This window comes from Aphelocoma coerulescens, unplaced genomic scaffold (assembly GCF_041296385.1).
Source record: "Aphelocoma coerulescens isolate FSJ_1873_10779 unplaced genomic scaffold, UR_Acoe_1.0 HiC_scaffold_211, whole genome shotgun sequence".
In the NCBI taxonomy this organism is placed as follows: domain Eukaryota; kingdom Metazoa; phylum Chordata; class Aves; order Passeriformes; family Corvidae; genus Aphelocoma; species Aphelocoma coerulescens.
In genome coordinates, this window is record NW_027183557.1 from 47407 (window position 1) to 69847 (window position 22441).

The window sequence follows — 22441 nt, forward strand, 5'->3', positions numbered from 1 at the left end:
CCAAACCCCTCCCGAGACCCCCCCGTACCCCCAAACTGTCCTGAATCCCCCCTGCACCCCAAAACACTTCCCAAGACCCCCTTGTACTTCCCAAAAAATCTTAAGCCCTCCCTGACCCCCCCCCGATACCCCAAAACCCCCCCGACTCCTCCCTATACCCCCAAACCCCTCCCGAGCCCCCCAATCCCCCCCCAGTGGATTTTGGGGTCTCACTGCCTCCCCCCCCGCCTCCGGTGCCACCGCGGGACTCTGGGGACACCGGGGGGGGGGTGTCCCGGGGGACATTGGGGGGTCCCTGGGGATATTGGGGGGCTCTGGGGGATTTTGGGGGGGTCCTGGCCATCCTCCCCCGGGGGTGTGGAGTGATTTTGGGGGGTCTCGGGGACATTTGGGGGGCCCCTGCCCCCCCCGGGGAGACTACATGTCCCAGGGTCCCCCTGGGGTCCCCCCCCGCGCCCCCCTAATCCCGAGGGGGGGGTCAGGGCTGGCCGGGATTAGGGACAATCCCCCCGGAGATGGCCCCGATCCGGGGGGGGCAAGGGGGGCGGGACCCCCGAAATGGGGCGGGGGGGTGGAAAAAGGGGGGGGGGACCACAGAGACCGGACACGGGGGGGGATGGGGGGGTCCGGGGGTGTTTGGGGCTGTCCCACGGCGGGGGGGGGGGGGTTGGGATGTCCTGTGGGGGGAGCTGGGGGGTTTGGAGGGGGTTGGGGCTGCCCCAGAGTGGGGAGGGGGCCGGGGGGGTCCGAGGGTCTCTTGGGGGGGCCCCGGGGGGGTGGGGCTGTCCCGGGGGGGGGAATTGGGGTTGCACCATATTGAGGAGGGGCTCCGGGGGGGGTGGGGCTGTCCCGGGGGGTCGGGAGGGGCCGGGGGGAGGGGGAGGGGGGATTAGAGCTCCATCCCCGCTCATCCCTCGGGCTGGGGGGGGCACGGCCCCTGCCCCCCCCCGAACAGCCTCCGCCCCTCCCCCCCTTCCCCCCGGGAGCGCTGGCCGGACTGGGGGCAGCGTGACCACACTGGTGGCCACAGTGGCCATTCTGGGGGTCACTGTGGCCGGGGTGGTGGTCACAGTTCCGGGTTAGTGGCCATCATCCCCATAGTGGTCCTGTACTGGTGGCCACAGTGCCCAGACTGGTGGTCACGGTCCTGTACTGGTGCCTGTGATGTCCGTACTGGTGGTCACAGCGCCTGTACTGGTGGCCATAATCCCCATACTGAGCCCGTTCTGGTGGCTACAGACCCTGTACTGGTGGCCATGGTTTTGTACTGGTGGCCACGATCCCTGTACTGGCCCTGTACTGGTGCCTGCAGTGCCTTTACTGGTCCCATACTGGTCCCCGCTGTCCCCGCACTGGTCCCTGATGTCCCTGTACTGGTCCCCGCTGTTCCCATACTGGTCCCGCACTGGTCCCTGCTGTTCCCATACTGGTCCCCGCTGTCCCCACACTGTTCCCATACTGGTCCCGCACTGGTCCCCGCTGTCTCCGCACTGGTCCCGCACTGGTCCGCACTGCTCCCATACTGGTCCCGCACTGGTCCCTGCTGTCCCCGTACTGGTCCCTGCTGTTCCCACACTGGTCCCTGATGTCCCTGTACTGGTCCCCGCTGTTCCCATACTGGTCCCGCACTGGTCCCTGCTGTTCCCATACTGGTCCCCGCTGTCCCCACACTGTTCCCATACTGGTCCCCGCACTGTTCCCATACTGGTCCCGCACTGGTCCTTGCTGTTCCCGCACTGTTCCCGCACTAGTCCCGCACTGTTCCCTGCTGTTCCCGCACTGGTCCCGCACTGGTCCCGCACTGGTCCCGGACTGTTCCCGCACTGTTCCCTGCTGTTCCCGCACTGGTCCCCGCTGTTCCCGCACTGTTCCCGCACTGGTCCCTGCTGTTCCTGCACTGGTCCCACACTGGTCCCTGCTGTTCCCGCACTGGTCCCTGCTGTTCCTGCACTGGTCCCGCACTGGTCCCTGCTGTTCCCGCACTGGTCCCTGCTGTTCCTGCACTGGTCCCACACTGGTCCCTGCTGTTCCCGCACTGGTCCCTGCTGTTCCTGCACTGGTCCCACACTGGTCCCTGCTGTTCCCGCACTGGTCCCTGCTGTTCCTGCACTGGTCCCGCACTGGTCCCCGCTGTCCCCGCACTGTTCCCGCACTGTTCCCGCACTGGTCCCACACTGGTCCCTGCTGTTCCTGCACTGGTCCCGCACTGGTCCCCGCTGTTCCCGCACTGGTCCCTGCTGTTCCCGCACTGCTCCCGCACTGTTCCCGCACTGTTCCCGCACTGGTCCCTGCTGTTCCTGCACTGGTCCCGCACTGGTCCCGCACTGGTCCCGCACTGGTCCCCGCTGTCCCCGCACTGTTCCCGCACTGGTCCCGCACTGGTCCCCGCTGTCCCCGCACTGTTCCCGCACTGGTCCCTGCTGTTCCCGCACTGTTCCCGCACTGGTCCCTGCTGTTCCCGCACTGGTCCCCGCTGTCCCCGCGCTCGCCCCGCGCGCCACCGGCGGGGCCGGGGGGGCAGCGGGACCCGGGGCTGGCGGGGCGTGGCCTGGGCGTGGCCTGGGCGTGGCCCGGAGGGGGCGTGGCCTCGCGGACCGTTACGGCCGTTGGATTTCAAACCCAGCGCAGCGCGGGGGGGCCCAGGCCACGCCCCCTCCGCCGGCCCTTGACCGACATCCCGACTAGCCAATCAGCGCCCGGCGTCCCGGCGCGGGGCCCAATGGGCGGCCGCGCGCGCTCCGCCGGCCCCGCCCCGCGTAACTGACAGCGCTTCCCGCCAATTCCAACGGCCCGGCGCGAGCGCGCCGGCCCCGCCCCCGGAGGGCGGCCCCGCCGCCCAATCACCGCCCGCCGACGCCTTGAGCGACGGGGCCATCAGCCAATGAGCGCGAGGCGGAGGGGCGGGGCCAGCGCCGCTCCGGGTTCCCGTCGCCGCTCGGTCCGGGCCGCCCCCCCCCTCCCGCCCCCCCCCTCGGGCCCCCCCCCTCAGCTCTCACCCCCCCCCCCCCCGCGGGTTCTTCGCTGCGAAGAAAATGGCGGCGGCGGCGCCGAGCGGCGACGAGGGGCGGCTGTGAGTGAGGAGGGGGCGGCGGGGCCGGGGGGGGGCCGCGGCGGGTGTTGGGGAAGGCTGTGGGGAGGGGGGGGGGGGCGCCGCCCCGCGCGCGCGCGCGCGCGAGACCCCCCCTCCCTCCTTCTCTCCCTCACGCCCCCCCCCCCCCCCTTTCCCTTCCCTTCCCCTCACGGGCCGGGCGGGAACCGGGAATGGCGGGCGGGGGGGGGTGTGAGGGCTGGGGGGGGGTGTGAGCGCCGCGAGTGCGTCACGAGCGGCCGCGGCCCCCCCGGGGGGCGGGAGGGGCCCCCCCGGCGCGGGGACCCCTCGGTGGGACCCCCCGAACACGCAGCGGGACCCCCCCGTCCCCTCCGCGCCGCCCTGGAACTGGGGGGACCCCCCTTCTCCTTTCCCCGTGAGCCCCCAAATGCGGCCCCCCCCACCCCGCCCCAAAATTTGGGGACCCCCCTCGCTTCTCTCTCTCTCTCTCCCCATCCCGGTGTTGCCCCCCCCCGTGGTGGGAGATGGGGACCCCCCCCCTTGGAATGAGGGGTCCCCCCCCACAAGGGGACACACCCCCCGCCCGTCCCGCGCGCGCCGAGCCCGGGGAGTCGCCCCGAAACCGCCCCGAAACCCCCCCGAGTCACCCCAAAATTCCCCCCGAGTCACCCCGGAACCTCCCCCGAGGCACCCCAAACCCCTCTGAGTCACCCCGAATTTCCAGAGTTACCCCAAACCCCCCCGAGTCGCCCCAAAACTCCCCGAGTTATCCCGACCCCCCCCCGAAGTCACCCCGAAGCCCCCCAAAGTCACCCCAAAAACCCCCGAAGTCACCCCAAAACCCCCCCGAAGTCACCCCAAAATGTTACGCTTGTGCTGCGCCCCAAAATACCCAAATTTGCCCCAAACTGCCGCGCTCACGTGGTGCCCCAAAATACCCCGAATTTCCCGAAAATGCTGCACCCCAAAACTGCCCCGAATTACCACGTGCGTGCGCTGCCCCAAAATACCCCGAATTGCCCCAAAATGCTGTACCCCAAAATACCCAAGATTGCCGCAAAATGCTGCTCACGCCGTATCCGGAGTTCCCCCAATTTACCCCAAAATCCCCTGAATCGCCCCAAAATCCTGTGCTTGTGAGCCACCCCAAAATTGCCCCAAAATGCTGCTCACGCTGCACCCCCCAAATTTACCCCCTTGATTTACCCCAAAATTTCCCCAAATTGCTGCGCTCATCCGGTGCCCCCAAATACCCAAAATTGCCCCAAAACGCTGCTCACGCAGTGTCCCCAAAACCCCCCGAGTTACCCTAAAATCCCCCAAATTTCCCCAAATTGCTGTGCTCACGCACCGCCCCAAAACTCCCCGAGTTACCCCAAAAATACCCTGAATTCCCCCAAAATACAGCGGCCATGCTGAGCCCCAAAGTATCCTGAACTGCCCCAAAATTGCCCCAAATATTCCCCTCACGCTGCTCCCGAAAATGCCTCAAATTCGCCCAAATTCCCCCAAATCCCACCTGGAATCGCCCTGAAACTGCCCTCACGCCCCGAAATCCCACGAATCGCCCGCAAATTGTCCTGAAATTTCCCAAATTCCGCTGGAATCGCCCAAATTTCCTCGGAACACCCCAAAATGTGGCTGCTCACGCCCCCCTGCCTTTGCTGTGCCCCAGGTTGTGCCCACCCTGAGACCCCCTGAGACCCCCTGAGGTCACCCCAGACCCCCCAAGATCCCTCCGGGACCTCCCTGGGACCCCCAGGGCCACCCCGAGACCCCCCGAGACCCCCGGGTGCGACGTCCCCGGGCACAGGGGGGGGGTCCCACAGGCGCTGGGGTCACCGTGGGTGGTCCCCGGGGGTCACCCCCTGTCCCCAGTCCCCCTCATCCCGACATTCCCGCGCCCCTTCCCAATTTTTTGGTGCCGCTTTTGCCACTTTCGGCCCCAGGATGGGGCTGGGGGGTCCTGGCTGTGCTCCCCCCTCGGTGGGGAAGGGTCTGGAGGTGTCGGGGGCCTCCCGATCCCGGCCCCGACGGCCACTGGGAGTGACCCCCGGGAATGGGGACGGGCTGGTGGCACCGTGGGGACCCCCAGCGCCGGGCGGGACCCCCGGGGGGGGTGTCCTGGGGGGGCTGCGTCCCCCTCCCCGCCCTGTGACCGACCCCACAGCGGGGGTCCCGCCCCTCCCCCCGCCTCACCTGTCTGTGTTTCCTCGCCAGGACGGGACCCCCGCGCTGGTGACAGCGGTGACACCGAGGACGGGGGTCCCACGCGGCCCCCCCGCACCCCAGGAGGGGCCCCCCACCCCAAATCCTCCCCCTCCCCGGGGGTCCCGGCGCGGTGGCACCGACACGGGGGTCCCGTGGCAGCCCCGGCGCCGCCACGCGCTGACCACGAGCCCGGGGACCCCCAGGGCTGCGTTTAGGGCCGGTCACTCCGCGGGGTGGACACGGGGCTGCCGGACACTCGGGTGGCCGAGCCGGGACGGGGCTTTGGGGATGTCCGGCCTGGCTGTGGCCGCGTCCACCCCGAGCCCCCTGTCCCCTCCGTGCCCCCCACGCCGCAGACTGACCAACACTGGGACGTTATTCCGGCCGCGGCCGTAATTCCCGCCAGTCCGGGCTGCCCCTCCTTCCTCCTCCTCCTCCTCCTCCTCCTCCTCCTCCTCCTCCTCGTCCTGGCTCTGGCCACTCCTGGCTCTGGCCGGGCCCATCCCGTGCTTTGCCCAATTCGGTGCCGTTTCACCCCGTGCCGGTGTCCGGGGCTGCGTCCGAGTGTCCGGTGGTGTCCGTGTGTCCACTGCTGACTGGTGCTGTGTCCAGGGAGCCACAGGGCCATGTCCGTGTGTCCGTCAGTGTCCATGCGTCCAGCACTGACCAGTGCTGTGTCCAGGGAGTCACAGGGCCGTGTCCGTGTGTCCATCGGGTCCGTGTGTCTGGTGCTGACCCGTGCTGTGTCCATTGGGTCCGTGCGTCCAGTACTGACCGGTACAGTGTCCGGAGAGTCGCAGGGCCCTGTCCGTGTGTCCGTCGGTGTCCATACGTCCAGCGCTGACCAGCGCTGTGTCCAGGGAGCCACGGGGCTGTGTCCGTGCGTCCCGCTGTGTCCGTGTGTCCAGTGCTGGCCCATTCTGTGGCCGGGGATCTGCGAGGCCGTGTCTGTGTGTCCATCGGGTCCGTGTGTCCTGTGCTGACCCACGCTGTGTCCAGGGCCCTGTCCGTGTGTCCATCAGTGTCCAGCACTGACCTGTGCTGTATCCAGGGATCGCCGGGGCCGTGTCCGTGTGTCCTTTGAGTCCATGTCCGTGTGTCCATCAGGTCCGTGCATCCGGCACTGACCAGTGCTGTGTCCGGAGAGTTGCAGGGCCTTGTCCGTGTGTCCAGCGAGTTCGTGTCCGTGTGTCCATTGGGTCTGCGTGTCCAGCGCTGACCAGTGCTGTGTCCGGGAGCTCACTGGGCTGCGTCCCTGCGTCCATTGGTGTCCGTGTGTCCGGCACTGACCGGGGATCTGCGGCGCCCTGTCCGTGTGTCCATCGTGTCTGTGCGTCCGGCACTGACCCTCTCTGCGTCCAGTGATCCGCAGGGCCCCATCCCTGTGTCCATCAGTGTCCGTGCGTCCGGCAGTGACCAATTCTGTCCAGGCATCCGCAGGGCCCCGTCCGTGTGTCCAGCACTGACCAGAGCTGCGTCCGGGCATCCGCAGGCCCTGTCTGTCGGTGTCCGTGCGTCCGGCCCTGACCCATTCTGTGCCCCCTGCCCGCGTCCATCGCGCCCCCGGCACTGACCCTCTCCGCGCCCGGCGCTGACCGCTGTGTGTCCCCACAGGGAGGAGAAGTCCGAGGAGAACCTGCAGCGGCCGCCCAAGGCCAAGAAGCCCAAGAAGGAGCGCAAGGAGCCGGAGCCGGCGCAGCCCACGGCCGAGCCCGCCGAGGCCGGCAAGGCCGAGAGCTCGGAGGGGGCCGGGGCGGCACCGGCGGCCCCGGAGGCGTCGGCGTCGCCGAAGCAGCGCCGGTCAATCATCCGCGACCGCGGGCCCATGTACGACGACCCCACGCTGCCCGAGGGCTGGACGCGCAAGCTCAAGCAGCGCAAGTCCGGCCGCTCGGCCGGCAAGTACGACGTCTACCTGATCAAGTGAGGCGCGGCGGGGCCGGGGGGGTGGGCCGGGCCGAGGGGGGCGCGGTGGCCGGCGCTGACCGTCCGCTCTCCGTCCGCAGCCCGCAGGGAAAAGCCTTCCGCTCCAAGGTGGAGCTGATCGCCTACTTCGAGAAGGTGGGGGACACCTCGCTGGACCCCAACGACTTCGACTTCACGGTGACCGGCCGGGGCAGCCCCTCGCGCCGCGAGCAGCGCCCGCCCAAGAAGCCCAAATCACCCAAAGGGCCCGGCACCGGCCGCGGCCGGGGGCGGCCCAAGGGCAGCGGCGGTGGCAGTGCCGCCCGGCCCAAGGCGGCCGCGGCCGTTTCCGAGGGGGGCTCGGCGGCCAAACGGGCGCTGGAGAAGCCCCCGGGGAAGCTGCTGGTCAAGATGCCGTTCGCCCCGGGCCAGCCGGGCCCCGCGGCCCCGCCGGCCCCGCGACGGCCGGGCCGCAAGCGCCGGGCCGAGCCGGACAGTCCGGCCGTGCCCAAGAAGCGCGGGCGCAAACCCGCGGGGGCCGCGGGGCCGGGGGGGCCGGGCGGCCCCGACAAGAAGGCGGCGACTCCCCCGGCCGTGCAGGAGACCGTGCTGCCCATCAAGAAGAGGAAGACGAGGGAGACGGTGGTGGTGGAACCGGTGACCATGGCGGCGGCCGCCACCGCCGCCACGACGACGCCGCGGCCGCCGCCGCCCGCGCCGGGCCCCCGCGGCCCCCGCAGCGCCCGCAGCCCCGGCCGGCGCAGCAAGGAGGGCAGCCCCAAGGGCCGGGGGGCTCCCCCCGCGCCCCCCCCGCCGCCGCCGCCGCCGCCGGAGCCCCCCCAGAGCGGCCCCAAGGACAGCGCCAGCCCCCCCCCCCCCGCCGCCCCCGCCGCCGCCGCCGCCCCCCCAGGACTTGAGCGGGTGCGCGGAGCAGAGGGGGGGTCCCGCGGCCCCCGACGGCTGCGCCAAGGAGCCCCCTAAGACTCAGCCCCCGCCGCCGCCGCCGCCGTCGCCGCCCTACAAACACCGAGGGGAGCCCGAGCACAAAGACTCTGCCTCCTCTTCCTCCTCCTCCTCCTCTTCTTCCTCGTCCTCTTCCTCCTCCTCGTCCTCCTCGTCCTCGTCGGCGCCGCCGCCGCCCCCGCCCCCCCCCAGCGCGGCCGTGCCGCGGCCCCCGGCCCGCGAGGAGCCGGTGGACACGCGGACGCCTGTGCCCGAGCGGGTCAGCTGACTGTGAGCGCCGCGGGGGACGCACGGACGGACGGACGGACACACGGACGGGCCCCCCTCCCCGCCCTGCCCCCCCCTTCACGAGGCAGTGGGGACCCCTCCCCCAAAAGCCCCCCCGAGTTTTTCCCCCCTCCCGGCCCCCCCCCCCAAGTTTTTATTACCGACAAGCACAGCGAGGGACCCCGGACCCCCCCCCACTTTGCACTTTTTGAGGAGGGGGGGTCTCCAGGGCCTCCCCCGAGGTTGGGCGGGGTTGGGGGGGTGGTTTTGGGGGGGAGGGGCCGCGTCTTCCCCCCTCCCCCGGCGCCGCTTTTCTCGTTCTTCCAGTTCCGTTCGCGTTTTCCGCCCGTGGGAACCATTTGCACTATGGGGGAGGGGAGGGGGCGGGGCCGGGATCCGGCCGGCAGCCAATGGGGAGCGGCTGATGGGGGGGCGGGGCCGAGGCCGTGGCCAATCGGGGGCAGGGATCCAGCGTGGAGCCAATCAGGAGAAGGGTGTGGTGTCAGGGGGTGGGGCCTGGTGTGCAGCCAATCAGGAGGAGCGGCGGGTTCAGCCGGGATCTGGGGCTGAGCCAATCAGGGGCGGCGCAGGGCAGGGGCGGGATCTGGTGAGGAGCCAATCAGGAGTGACTCTGGGGAGGCGGGGTCTGGTGTTGAGCCAATCAGGAGCGGCGTTATTGGGGGTCGGATTTTAAGCCAATCAGCAGCTTCCGGTCCGTGTGGGACCCGGTGTCTGGAGCCAATCAGGAGGGGCGGGATCAGGAGGGGCGGGGCTAGGGCTTTGGCCAATGGGGGCGGCTCTGCGGGAGCAGGATCTGGTGTGCAGCCAATCAGGAGCAGCCTTGGGTTCATCCGGGATCCGGAGTTCGGCCAATCAGGAGCCGCGCTCAGGAGGGGCAAGGCCAAAGGGTCCGAGGGGGGTGGGGGCGATTCCAGATCCCCCCAGATGGAGATGGGATCGAGTCAGGAGCCAATCAGGGACCGGGCGGGGCCGGTGCCGTCCAATCAGGGCTGGGGTTCCTGTGGGGGCGGGGCCAGCCCTGGGAGCGGCTCCGGGTGGGGGCGGGGCCCAGCCGGGATCCAATTGGGAGAGGTTTTGGTTGGAGGGGCGGGTCCGGCCCCCGCCCAATGGGGTCGCTCCGTGCTGGGGGAGGGGGGGGATCCGCTCACAGCCAATCGGGAGCGAGGGCGGGATCCGGTCCAGAGCCAATCAGGAGCGAGCCTGAGCAGGAGTGGGAATCGGTCTGCAGCCAATCAGAAGCGAGCACGGGGCGATCCATTTGACCCTTGGGGGGGGTGGTCCCACCCCTCCCCCACCTGCCCCCCCCCAGTTCCATCCCGGGGTGGGGGGAGGGGTCCCCATCCTGCACTTTACCCACTCTGGGGGGGAGGGGTCGGGGTCGCTCCCCCCCTTGTGCCCCCCCCGTTCTTCCATCGCCCCCCGGGGGGTCCCAACCCCCCCCCCGGCTCCTCATGGCAATAACGGGGGGGGGGAGGGGCGGCCCGAGAGAGCAAACCCCAAAGGGGGGCGGGGCCCATTTGAGGGGGGGGGGTCCCGTGAGGGGGACGGGGCCACCGCCGGGGGGGGGGGGGAGTTTCGGGGGGCCCCCCCACACCTATTTATTCTCTCGAGACGTTTTTGCCTTATAAAGTTCCGGAAAAGCCCCTCGGTGTCGGTTGTTTTTGGGGGGGTCCCGCGGCGCCACCCCCCCCCCCCAACGCCCCCCAAATTCCCCCCCCACCCCCCCCGGCCCCCCCCGGGTCTGTGTCTGTGCTGCTGCTGCTGCTGCTGCGCGTGATCCAGCGATTATAAATCTGTGTAACCCTCCAGCCGCCTCCGCCGCTTCTTTGGCTCCGCGCACGGGCCCGGATCCCCCCGGACCACCCCCCAATCCCCTCCCCTCCCCCCCCCCAAAATGTCCCGGCCGGCGGAGGGGGAGGGGCTGCGTCACTCCAAGGGGTGCTCAGTGGATTCCCCCCCCCCAGGCGGCTCCAGTGGATCCCAGATCCATCCGTGAGTTCGGGGTGAATTTTGGGACTCCCCAGGTGGTTTTTAGCCCCGGGGGGTGCTGAGTTTGGGCTCCCCCCCGCCCAGGTAGGGTTGGGTCCCCCGCCAGGTGGGTTTGGGTGTCCTCGTTCCCCCCCCCAGGTGGGTTTGGGTGTCCTCGTTCCCCCCCCCCAGGTGGGTTTTGGGGTCCCTGGGTGTCGTTTTGGGGTCCCACAGGGGGTGTTTGGGTTCCCCGGGGGGAAGGGGTTGGAGCTTGGGGGGCTCCGCGTGGGGCCGGGGGGGGTGGATTGGGGATGTCCCCACCAGATCCCCGGGATGACGTCACTGGATTCGCCGGTGACATCACTGGAACCCCTGTGTGACCTCACTGGGTCCCAGGGGTCCCTCCTGCCCCTTCCCCCCTCCCCCAGCCCTCGGGAGTGTCCTGGCAGCTCTGACGTCACGCCCGTGACGTTTATCGCGCTCACGACGTCATTACCCCGATGACGTCATCGCGGGGCTCGGGCGGGAAGGGCGCTGAGGCCCCGCCCCTTCCCCATCTCCGGGGCGGTTCCGCCACGCTCAAGATGGCGCCGTTGCCGCGGTAACCGCGGGGGCGGAGCTTCCGCCACACCAAAAATGGCGGCGCGGGGCGGGGCCGGGGGCGGAGCCTGGGCGGGAGCTCCGGACTGAGGCGGTGGGGCCGGGAGGGACTGGGACGGACTGGGAGGGACTGGGGTACATCAGGGCTGAGTGGGGTGTGACTGGGATGGACTGAGACGGACTGGGACAGAGTGGGAGGGCCTGGGACGTACTGGGATGGACTGGGACGGACTGGGAGGGCCTGGGACAGACTGGGATCCATCAGGGCTGAGTGGGGGTGTGACTGGGATGGACTGGGACAGACTGGGAGGACCTGGGGCAGACTGGGATGGACTGGGACAGACTGGGATGGACTGCTAGAGTCCCCCTGGGACCACCCAAATGGCCACAGGGACCCCCAAAAGGCCACAGGGGCCTCCAACGTTCCCCGCAAAATGGCCCCGCGCGCCCCGAGGGTGCCGGGAGCGCCCCCAGACTCATTTCTGGCTTGGGGGGGAGGGGGGGTAAAATCCTCCTCTCAAAAGGGGCCCCAAAACCGCTGGGTTCTCTTCCCGGAGTCCTCGGGGGAGGTTCTGTGTCGCACCTGAGGGCTCTCTGTCACACCTGAGGGTTCTGTGTCGCACCTGAGGGCTCTGTGTCACACCGGAGGGTTCATTGTCACACCTGAGGGCTCTGTGTCACACCTGAGGGTTCTGTGTCACACCTGCGGGTTCTCTGTCACACCTGAGGGTTCTGTGTCACACCTGAGGGCTCTGTGTCACACCTGAGGGTTCTGTGTCACACCTGAGGGTTCTCTGTCACACCTGAGGGTTCTGTGTCACACCTGCGGGTTCTCTGTCACACCTGAGGGCTCTGTGTCACACCTGCGGGTTCTCTGTCACACCTGAGGGTTCTGTGTCACACCTGAGGGCTCTGTGTCACACCTGCGGGTTCACTGTCACACCTGAGGGTTCTCTGTCACACCTGAGGGCTCTCTGTCACACCTGAGCGCTGTTTCCCGCCTGAGCCAGCGGAGGGGACACCCCAAAACGCCCTAAATCTTCCCCAAACCCTCGGACTCTCATCACCAACCCCTCGCTGAGGGACCCCTCCACCGTCTCCTTCCCAGCCGCCCACCCCCGACAGCATTTTGGGCTCCCCGGGGGGCAAAACTGGGGCGAAAAGCGCCAAGATCGGGTCTTTGAACAAAACTCCGCTGCGGGAAAAGGCGGAAAAGCGCATGCGCGAAGAGGAGGCGGGCACGCGCATGCGTCACTACGGCGAGAGCGGCCGCGCACGCGCACTGCGCGCCGCAGCCGTTAAGCGCCATCATCCGGGGCCTGGCGGGCGCCATCTTTGTGGCGGGTGGAGGAGACACGTCCAAAATGGCGGCTCCCAAGCGCCAGTAGCCGGCGCGGCGGGCGGGCCTTTCTCGGCTTTCAGCGCGGCGGCGGCGGCCCGGAGCGAGCGGCGGCAGCGGCGGGAAGCGGCGCCCGGGGTCGGCGGGCGGCGGGTGGCTGCAGGTGCGGAGCGGCGACGGAGCGGCGCGGAGAGCGGCGCATCCGGGTCCCGCGGCCGCCGCCATCTTGGGCCGCCGCGGAGCAGCGAGCTCCCGCCTGCGCCATCTTGGGGCGCCGCACCGGGGCTGTCCCGGAGGGGGGACGCGAGGAGGGGGCGGCGGGGCCTGAGCGGAGAGCGCGGGGGGCACCCAAAGCTCCGCTCCCGTCCCGGGCAGGCGCCGCCATCTTGTGTTCGCGGTGAGGAGGAGGAAGAGGAGGAGGAGGAGGAGGAAGAGGAAGATCCGGGCACCGGGCGGCGCCATCTTGGACCCCCCCCCCGTTCCCACAGCAGCGCGCCGCCATCTTGTGACCCCTCCCCCGGGCACCGGCCGCTCCGCCGCCTTGGAGCCGCAGCGGTAGCGGAGCCGCACCCGGTAAGGGTGGAATAAAGCGGGGAGCGGCGGGGAGGGCCGTGGGGAACGAGGGGGGGCGGTGGGGGCTGGCAGCGGGCGCCGGTTCCGCTGGGCGGGCTGCGCCATTTTGGGAGGGGACGCGCGGGGTGTCATGGCGGCGCCGTGCGCCGACATCCGGGTCTTTCCCCCCCACCGCCCCCGGGGCGCCATCCTGGGAGGGGCCGCCGCATCCGGGTCCCGCGCGCCGCCATCTTGAGAGTCCGGGGGGGCGGGGGGGCGATCGAAGCGCCGCCACAGCCCCGGCTCGATTGCGCCTCTCGGGGCCGCGGGGCTGTGGGGCCTCAAAGTGGCCCCGGCGTCCCGTTAACTCCGGGGGGCGGTGGCGAGAGCGGGGACGCCCCGGGGTAGAGAAAGCGGAGGAGGAGGGGGCGCGGTTTGGGGAGGGGGCGGTACCCAGCGGGAGGCGGGGCGCCCAAGATGGCGGCGCCCATGGCGGGCTGAGCGCTCCGTACAGCGCCGCGCCGCCAGCGAACGGGCCGCGCCGCCGGCAGCCAGGCCGCGGGGGACTCGGTGTGTGCGGGGAGACGAGGCCGGGACTGTCGGGGAGCGATTGCGGGACCGCGGGAAGGCAGGGAGGGGGGCGGCACCTGGAGATGGCGGCGCTCGGGGGGGGGGGGGGGCCGAGGGGGGGGGAACCGACGGAAAGGCGGGCGGGGGGGCGGCTCCTTTAAGAGGCGGCTAGAGTGGGCGTGGCCACGCCCTTCCGTGACCACACCCCCTCCGTTGGCGCCATGGCCGCGCCTCTTCAGGCGGTTCCGTACAGTCCCCCTCGCGTCCCTCCGCCGCTCGACCCGGCCCCGCCGCTCCCGGGCTCAGCTCGAGGGCCACCGAGATGACGGCGAAAGCCGTCCCGGTTCCTTCCAAAATGCCGCCGCCTCCTCCCGTCCCGGCCTCCCCACAATGTCGCCCCCCGTCCCCTGCCAAGATGGCGCCGCCCGGGGCCGGAGGGGGCGTGTCCGCGCTGGCCCCGCCCGCTCCCGTCGCTTCCCGCCCACCCGCCGCGGCCGCCGGACACAGGCGCAAGATGGCGGCTCCCAGGGCGGCGTGAGGGGCCGCCGCCGCCGCGCTCCGCCCGCAGCCGCAGCCCCGCGCCGGGAGCCGCCGCAGCCGCGCGACCCCCGGAGCAGCCGCCGGGAATCGGGGAGCGGCCGCGGGCCGGGAGGGGGAGGCGGCCGCGGGGCCGCGGTGAGCGGGGGGGGCGGCGGTGGGGGGGAGGAGGCGGCCGCCATTTTCCGCCCGGGCAGAGACAAGATGGCGGCGCGCAGGGGCCGGAGCCGGGGGGGGAGAGGGGGGCGTGAGGGGAGGGGCAGGGCCGGGGGGGGGGTTGGGCACTGGGGGGGGGGGGCACGGCCTGAGGGGAGATTGGGGGAGGGGGGATCAACCTGAGGGGGGGGCACGGCCTGAGGGGGGAGTTCAGGTGGGGAGTTGAACCTGAGGGGGGGGACACGGCCTGAGGGGGCAGTTTTGGGGGGGGGGGGGGGAGGTGGGAGATGGAGCTCGTGGGAGATAAATATTGGGGGAGGGGGTCACGGTGGAATGGAGGTAATTAAGAGGCGGCATAATGGAAAAGTAATTAACGGGGAGGAATAAATGTTCCCCCTCCCCAGCGAGTTGGCTCCTCCCCAACTGTCAAAGGCCCAGCGAGGGGAGGGGTAATTAACTCCTTCGGGGTAATTGCAGCGGGGGGGGGGCGGGGGTGCAATTAAACATTCTGGGTGGTATTGGGGGGGGGGTGGGGGGGTTGGAGGTGCTCCCCAGCTCCTCGGAGATTGGGGACCCCCCCCATCCTCCCCCGTTGTCTCAGGACAGGGTTGATCCCCACATTGGGGGGGTCCCCCCATCCAAGCCCCCCCTGCTCTCCCTCAATGGAGACATTGGGGGGGAGGTCGGTGTCAGTATTGGAGATTTTGGGGTGACCCCCATGTGTGACCCCCCCCCCCCCCCACGTGTCCCCCCCAGGACAGGCAGCGGGGGGGGAGGGATCCGTGGCAGGGGGAGCTGATCAGGTCATTTTGGGGGTCTTTGGGGTGTCTCCCCCACGGACAGGCAGTGGTGGGGGGGGTCATTGTCAGTATTGGGGGGGTTTTGGGGTGTCCCCCACGTGTGACCCCCCCCCCCAATGTCCTCCTCCCCAGGACAGGCAGCAGTTTGGGGGGGGGGGGGGGCTCAGGTGGTTCTGTGGTTTTTGGGGTGTTGTCCCCATGCTGACCCCCCCCCCCCCGTGTCCCCTTCCCCCCTCCCAGGACAGGCAGCGGGGGACGCATGGCAGGCCTGGGCGGGGGGGGGTCCCCGCCGCGGGCCCCCCCGGGCCCCCCCGCGCTGCAGCCGCGCTGGAAGCGGGTGGTGGGCTGGGCTGGGCCCGTGCCCCGGCCCCGGCACGGCCACCGCGCCGTGGCCATCAAGGAGCTCATCGTGGTCTTCGGGGGGGGCAACGAGGGCATCGTGGACGAGCTGCACGTGTACAACACAGGTGGGGCTGGGGGGGGTCGCACGGGGAGGGGGGGGGGGCTGGGGGGTCCCCACAGCGATGGGGTTGGGGATAAGGGGCACAGTGATGGCTCTGCGGGGGGGGGGGCTTGAGGGCCTGGGGGGGTCTGGGGGGTCCCCACGGTGGTGGGGTTGAGGTGTTTAACTCCGGGGGGGTTCTGTGGGACCCCGTTTGTCCCCTTGGCCACCACCCTGTGCAGCCCCCCTCCCCTTGTCCGGGGTGTGTCCCCCCCGAGGTGACGCTTTGGGGTCCTCCCCGTGTCCCCCGGCCAACAAGCTGGGGTTCACCGGGCGCTTCTGGGGTCACCCCCGGTGTCCTCCCCGTGTCCCTCCGTGTCACCGAGCCCCCGTGTCCTCTGCTGTTTCCCCACCCCCCCCCCCTGCTGCCCTGCATTGTTTCATCCCAGTCACTCTGGGGGGCACCCCTGGTGTTAGTGTCCCCCCCCGCTGCCCTGCAGTGGTTCATCCCAGCCATGGTGGGGGGGGGGGGACAGAGACCCCCTGAGGGTCACCCATCCCTGTGTCCCCCACAGCCACCACCAGTGGTTCATCCCAGCCATGGGGACACCCCCTGAGTGTCACCCATCCCTCTGTCCCCCCTCTGTGTCCCCCACAGCCACCAACCAATGGTTCATCCCAGCCATAGGGGGGGATGGGATGCCTCTGAGTGTCACCCATCCCCTTGTCCCCTCCATGTCCCCTCTGTGTCCCCAAAAGCCACCACCAGTGGTTCATCCCGGCCATGGGGACACCCCCTGAGTGTCACCCACCCCCGTGTCCCCCCTGTGTCCCCTCTGTGTTCCCCACAGCCACTGACCAGTGGTTCACCCTGGCCATGGGGACACCCCCTGAGTGTCACCCACCCCCGTGTCCCCCCTGTGTCCCCTCTGTGTTCCCCACAGCCACTGACCAGTGGTTCACCCTGGCCATGGGGACACCCCCTGAGCGTCACCCATCCCTCTGTGTCCCCCACAGCCGCCATCAGTGGTTCATCCCGGCCATGGGGGGGGATGGACACCCCCTGAGTGTCACCCACCCCCATGTCCCCCCTGTGTCCCCTCTGTGTCCCCCACAGCCACTGACCACTGGTTCATCCCGGCCATGGGGACACCCCCTGAGTGCCACCCATCCCCGTGTCCCCTTCATGTCCCCAACAGCCACCACCAGTGGTTCATCCTGGCCATGGGGACACCCCCTGAGTGTCACCCACCCCCGTGTCCCCCCTGTGTCCCCTCTGTGTTCCCCACAGCCACTGACCAGTGGTTCACCCTGGCCATGGGGACACCCCCTGAGTGTCACCCATCCCCCTGTTTCTCTCCATGTCCCCAACAGCCACCAACCAGTGGTTCATCCTGGCCATAGGGGGGGATGGGACACCCCCTGAGTGTCACCCACCCCCGTGTCCCCTCTGTGTCCCCTCTGTGTCCCCAACAGCCACCATCAGTGGTTCACCCTGGCCATGGGGACACCCCCTGAGTGTCACCCACCCCCGTGTCCCCCCTGTGTCCCCTCTGTGTCCCCCACAGCCACCAACCAGTGGTTCATCCCGGCCGTGCGGGGGGACATCCCGCCGGGCTGTGCCGCCTACGGCTTCGTGTGTGACGGGACGCGGCTGCTGGTGTTCGGGGGCATGGTGGAGTACGGCAAGTACAGCAACGACCTCTACGAGCTGCAGGTACCTCCCCCAAACACCTGGGCACCCCCCCCCCCCCAAAATACCTGGGGGTATCCTGGCACCCACCCCCACCCCGGGACCCCTCACAAACGCCCCGGGACCCGTTCCAGGGCACCCACACGCATCCCGGGAACCTTCCTGGAAACACCCCAGGACTCCCCCGAACACCTGGGGACCCCCCCCCCAAATACCTGGGGACCCCCCCCGAACACCCCAGGACCCCCCTAGGTGCTTGGGGACCCCCCCCAAACACCCCAGGACCCCCTTGGGACTCCCCCAAACACCTCAGGATCCCCCTAGGTGCTTGGGGACCCCCCCAAACACCTGGGGACCCCCCCCCCCCAAATACCTGTGGACCCCCCCCGAACACCCCAGGACCCCCCTAGGTGCTTGGGGACCCCCCCAAACACCCCAGGACCCCCTTGGGACTCCCCCAAACACCTCAGGATCCCCCTAGGTGCTTGGGGACCCCCCCAAACACCTGGGGACCCCCCCCCCCGAACACCTCAGGACCCCCCCAGGACACCCACACGCACCCCAGGGACCCACCTGGGACCACCCCCAAACACCTGGGGCCCCCCCCCCAAGCCATGGGTGACCCCCTGAGACCCCCCCAAACACCTGGGGACCCCCCAAAGCCATGGGTGACCCCCTGAGACCCCCCTCCCCCAAATCCCCTGGGATCCCCTGAACCATGGGTGACCCTCCAGGACCCCTCCCGCCCCCCTTCCCAAACACCTCGGGACCCCCTGATTTTGGGGTCCCCCATCCCCCTGGGTGCCCCCACCCAATCCCAGACCCCCCCAAACCCCACATCCCCCCCCGTTCCAGGCCTCCCGCTGGGAGTGGAAGCGGCTGAAGGCGAAGACCCCCAAGAACGGGCCCCCCCCGTGCCCCCGCCTGGGCCACAGCTTCTCCCTGGTGGGCAACAAGTGCTACCTGTTCGGGGGGCTGGCCAACGACAGCGAGGACCCCAAAAACAACATCCCCCGGTACGGGGCACCCCCAAACCCGACAGCACCCCAAAACCTGGGAATCAGGGGGAAGGGGGCTTGAGGACACCACAAATCCTGGGAATCAGGGGGAAGGGGGCTTGGGGACACCACAAATCCTGGGAATCAGAGGGGAGGGGGCTTGGGGACACCCCAAAACCTGGGAATTGAGGAGAAGGGCTTGTGGACACCCCAAAACCCGGGGGCACCCCAAAACTCTTGAAATTGGGGGGAGGGGGGCTTGAGGATACCCCAAACACCCCAGGAACAGGGGGGAGGGGGCTTGGGGATACCCCAAAACCCGGGGCCATCCTAAAACTTTCAAAATTGGGGGGGGGAGGGGGGCTTGGGGACACCCCAAAACCTGGGAATCGAGGGGGAGGGGGCTTGGGGACACCCCAAAACCCGGGAATCGAGGGGGAGGGGGCTTGGGGACACCCCCCAGCACTGGGGCCTGGTTTGGGGGGAGGACACAGGGGTGACCCCAAAGCATTGGGATCATCACTGGGGCATCCCAGCGATCTTTGGGGAGGGGGGCACAGCCCAGTTTTATTTTGGGGGGGGTCCCAGGCACCCCTGGGTGCTCAAGGAGGGGCCACAGCCCCCCGCCCCCCACCCTGTTTTTTGGGGGCGGCACGAGCGACACCCGGACCACCCCCCCCGGGGGGTGTTTTAGGGGATCCAAACACTCCTTTTAGGACCTTTTTGGGGGTTGTTTTTTGGGGGGGAGGGGAGGTGTCCTGACCCACCCGCCCCCCACGCCCAGGTACCTGAACGATCTGTACGTGCTGGAGCTGCGCCCGGGCTCGGGGGTGCTGGCCTGGGACATCCCCATCACTTATGGGGTGCTGCCCCCGCCCCGCGAGTCCCACACGGCCGTGGTGTACACGGAGCGCGACGGGAGGAGGTCCCGCCTGGTCATCTACGGGGGCATGAGCGGCTGCAGGCTGGGGGACCTCTGGACCCTCGACATCGGTACGGGGCTTTTTTGGGGGGGTTTTGGGGTTTTTGGGGGGTTTTGTGGGGTTTTGTGGGTTTTTGTGGGATTTTGTGGGGTTTTGGGGTCTGGGCGTTCAGGAGAATGAGGGGGTACTGGGGGGTACTGGTGTCTATGGGGGCATGAGCGGCTGCAGGCTGGGCGACCTCTGGACCCTCGACATCGGTACGGGGCCTTTTGGGGGGGGGGTTTGGGGTTTTTTGGGGGTTTTGTGGGGTTTTGGGGTCTGGGGGGCTCAGGGGATGTCCATGGAGTGGGGTGGGAGAAGGTCCTGCCTGGTCATCTACGGGGGCATGAGCGGCTGCAGGCTGGGGGATCTCTGGACCCTCGACATCGGTACGGGGCCTTTTTGGGGGGTTTTGTGGGTTTTTTTTGGGTGTTTTTGTGGGTTTTGTGGGGTTTTGGGGTCTGGGGGTTCAGGAGAATGAGGGGGTACTGGGGGGTACTGGTGTCTACGGGGGCATGAGCGGCTGCAGGCTGGGCGACCTCTGGACCCTCGACATTGGTACGGGGCCTTTTTGGGGGGGTTTTAGGGTTTTTTGTGGGTTTTGGGGGGTTTTGGGGTCTGGGGGGCTCAGGGGATGTCCATGGAGTGGGGTGGGAGAAGGTCCTGCCTGGTCATCTATGGGAGCACGAGCGGCTGCAGGCTGGGGGATCTCTGGACCCTCGACATCGGTACGGGGCCTTTTTGGGGGGGTTTTGGTTTTTTTTTGTGGGGTTTTGTGGGGTTTTGGGGTCTGGGGGGCTCAGGGGCACTGAGGGGTGTGAGGGGAATGCGGCATCCATGGGGCCATGAGCAGCTGTAGGCTGGGGGAGTTCTGGACCCTCAACATCGGTACGGGGCCTTTTGGGGGGGGGTTGGGGTTTTTTTGTGGGTTTTTGTGGGGTTTTGGGGTCTGGGGGTTCAGGAGAATGAGGGGGTACTGGGGGGTACTGGTGATCTACGGGGGCATGAGCGGCTGCAGGCTGGGGGATCTCTGGACGCTCGACATCGGTACGGGGCCTTTTGGGGGGGTTTTGGGGTTTTTTGGGGGTTTTGGGGGGTTTTGGGGTCTGGGGGCCTCAGGAGAATTGGGGGGTACTGATGTCTACGGGGGCATGAGCGGCTGCAGGCTGGGGGACCTCTGGACCCTCGACATTGGTACGGGGCCTTTTGGGGGGGTTTGTGGGGTTTTGTGGGGTTTTGTGGGATTTTGTGGGATTTTGTGGGGTTTTGGGGTCTGGGGGTTCAGGAGAATGAGGGGGTACTGATGTCTATGGGAGCACGAGCGGCTGCAGGCTGGGTGAGCTCTGGACCCTCGACATCGGTATGGGGCCTTTTGGGGGGGTTTTGGGGATTTTTTGTGGGTTTTTTTGGGGTTTTGGGGTCTGGGGGGCTCAGGAAAATGAGGGGGTACTGGGGGGTACTGATGTTTATGAGGGCATGAGTGGCTGCAGGCTGGGTGAGCTCTGGACCCTCGACATTGGTACGGGGCCTTTTGGGGGTTTTTTGGGGTTTTTTGTGGGTTTTGTGGGGTTTTGTGGGGTTTTGGGGTCTGGGGGGCTCAGGGGATGTCCATGGAGTGGGGTGGGAGAAGGTCCTGCCTGGTCATCTACGGGGGCATGAGCGGCTGCAGGCTGGGTGAGCTCTGGACCCTCGACATCGGTACGGGGCCTTTTTGGGGGGGTTTTGGGTTTTTTTTGTGGGGTTTTGTGGGGTTTTGGGGTCTGGGGGGCTCAGGGGCACTGAGGGGTGTGAGGGGAATGCGGCATCCATGGGGCCATGAGCAGCTGCAGGCTGGGGGAGTTCTGGACCCTCAACATCGGTACGGGGCCTTTTGGGGGGGGGTTGGGGTTTTTTTGTGGGTTTTTGTGGGGTTTTGGGGTCTGGGGGTTCAGGAGAATGAGGGGGTACTGGGGGGTACTGGTGATCTACGGGGGCATGAGCGGCTGCAGGCTGGGGGATCTCTGGACCCTCGACATCGGTACGGGGCCTTTTGGGGGGGTTTTTGGGGTTTTTGTGGGATTTTGGGGGTTTTTGTGGGGTTTTGGGGTCTGGGGAGCTCAGGGCAGCCGTGGGGTGTCAGGGGAATGGGGCATCTTTGGGGCCGTGGGTGGGTGAAGGGGTGGGGGTGGTCTGTGAACCCCCAATACGGATTTGGGGCCCTTTGAGGTTTTTGGGGTCGGGGGGATCTGGGGCAGAACTGGGGGGGCTCAGGGGGAGACGTTTCTTGAAATTTTGGGAAGTTTTGGGGCTTTTTCTGCGCATTTTTGAGTGGTTTTGGAGCCGGTTCTTGGTGTTTGGGGAGGGATTTTGGGTTTTATTCTCACGTTTTGGGGTTGTTTTCTTGTGATTTGGGTCATTTTGGGGCTGTTTCTTCACATGGGGAGCGATTTTTGGGTCCTTTATCCACATTTGAGTGGTTTTGGGGCTGTTTCCTCGTGTTTCGGGTGATTTTGAAACTGTTTTTTCCCATTTTGGGGGATTTTGGAAAGATTTTTTGGCATTTCGAGTGATTTTGGGGTCATTTTGTTACGTTTTGAGTATTTCTTCTCATTTGGGGCTTTTGTGGCCGTTCCCTCGCATTTTGGGGCTGTTTCCTCACGTTTTGGGTGATTTTTGAACCATTTTTTCATGTTTTGAGGGCATTTCGTCACACTTAGGGTTGTTTTGGGGCTGTTTTCTCACTTTTTGAGGCCGTTTTGTCACATTTGGGGTGATTTTGGGGCTGTTTTCTCATATTTTGGGTGGTTCTGGGTGATTTTGGGGCCATTCCCACACATTTTGGGGTCATTTTGTCCCATCCTGGGTGACTCTGGGGCCGTTCCCTCACGTTTTGGGTGGTTCTGGGTGATTTTGAGGCCGTTCTCTCACATTTTGGGGCCGTTTTCCTCCCATCCTGGGTGATTTTGGGGCCGTTCCCTGACGTTTTGGGGTTTTTGGGGTCTCTCAGAGACGCTGACGTGGAACAAGCCGATCCTGAGCGGGGTCGCTCCCCTCCCCCGCAGCCTCCACTCTGCCACCACCATCGGCAACAAGTGAGTCTGGGGGCGACCCCCCCCAAAAAAAAACCCCCCAAATCTCCCCTTCAGGGGTCCCCCGACCCCAAATCCCCCCAAAAAACCCCAAAACTCCTCTTTAGGGGTCCCCCGACCCCCCCAAAAAAAACCCCAAATCCCCCCCCTCAGGGATCCCCCAACACTCCCCCAAAAAAGCCCCAAATCCCCCCTTTAGAGGTCCCCCGACCCCCCCCCCCCAAAAAAACCCAAATCCCCCCCTCAGGGATCCCCTTACCCCCTCCAAAAAACCCCAAATCCCCCCTTCAGGGATCCCCTGACTCCCCCCAAAAAAACCCCAAATTCCCCCCCTCAGGGA

The 22441-nt window shown here is 68.0% G+C and overlaps 2 protein-coding genes across 2 annotated transcripts in view; both read left to right on the top strand.

The window, feature by feature from the left end:
* The first annotated feature begins 3015 nt into the window (after positions 1 to 3015).
* MECP2 (methyl-CpG binding protein 2) lies at positions 3016 to 8475 on the top strand. Its single transcript, XM_068999071.1, has 4 exons — positions 3016 to 3070; positions 6875 to 7183; positions 7267 to 7949; positions 8032 to 8475. Exons 1-4 carry the CDS (start codon positions 3033 to 3035, stop codon positions 8394 to 8396), a joined length of 1395 nt encoding a protein of 464 aa, XP_068855172.1. The 5' UTR covers positions 3016 to 3032; the 3' UTR covers positions 8397 to 8475.
* A 5960-nt stretch (positions 8476 to 14435) lies between these two features.
* The window catches only part of HCFC1 (host cell factor C1), a 40971-nt gene continuing 32965 nt past the window's right edge, over positions 14436 to 22441 (top strand). Inside the window, 6 exon segments of the mRNA XM_068999072.1 lie at positions 14436 to 14587; positions 15179 to 15405; positions 16949 to 17097; positions 17929 to 18089; positions 18856 to 19064; positions 22020 to 22104. Coding sequence (XP_068855173.1) covers positions 14526 to 14587; positions 15179 to 15405; positions 16949 to 17097; positions 17929 to 18089; positions 18856 to 19064; positions 22020 to 22104 — 893 coding nt within the window. The 5' untranslated portion in view covers positions 14436 to 14525.

Excerpts from the sequence above, each read along its gene's own strand:
- MECP2 (XM_068999071.1), top strand. The coding sequence starts at position 3,033 with ATGGCGGCGGCGGCGCCGAGCGGCGACGAGGGGCGGCT. Across the intron at positions 3,071-6,874 it reads AGCGGCGACGAGGGGCGGCT|GGAGGAGAAGTCCGAGGAGA; the intron begins GTGAGTGAGGAG and ends GTGTCCCCACAG. Across the intron at positions 7,950-8,031 it reads CAAGGAGGGCAGCCCCAAGG|CCCCCCCCCCCCCGCCGCCC; the intron begins GCCGGGGGGCTC and ends GGACAGCGCCAG.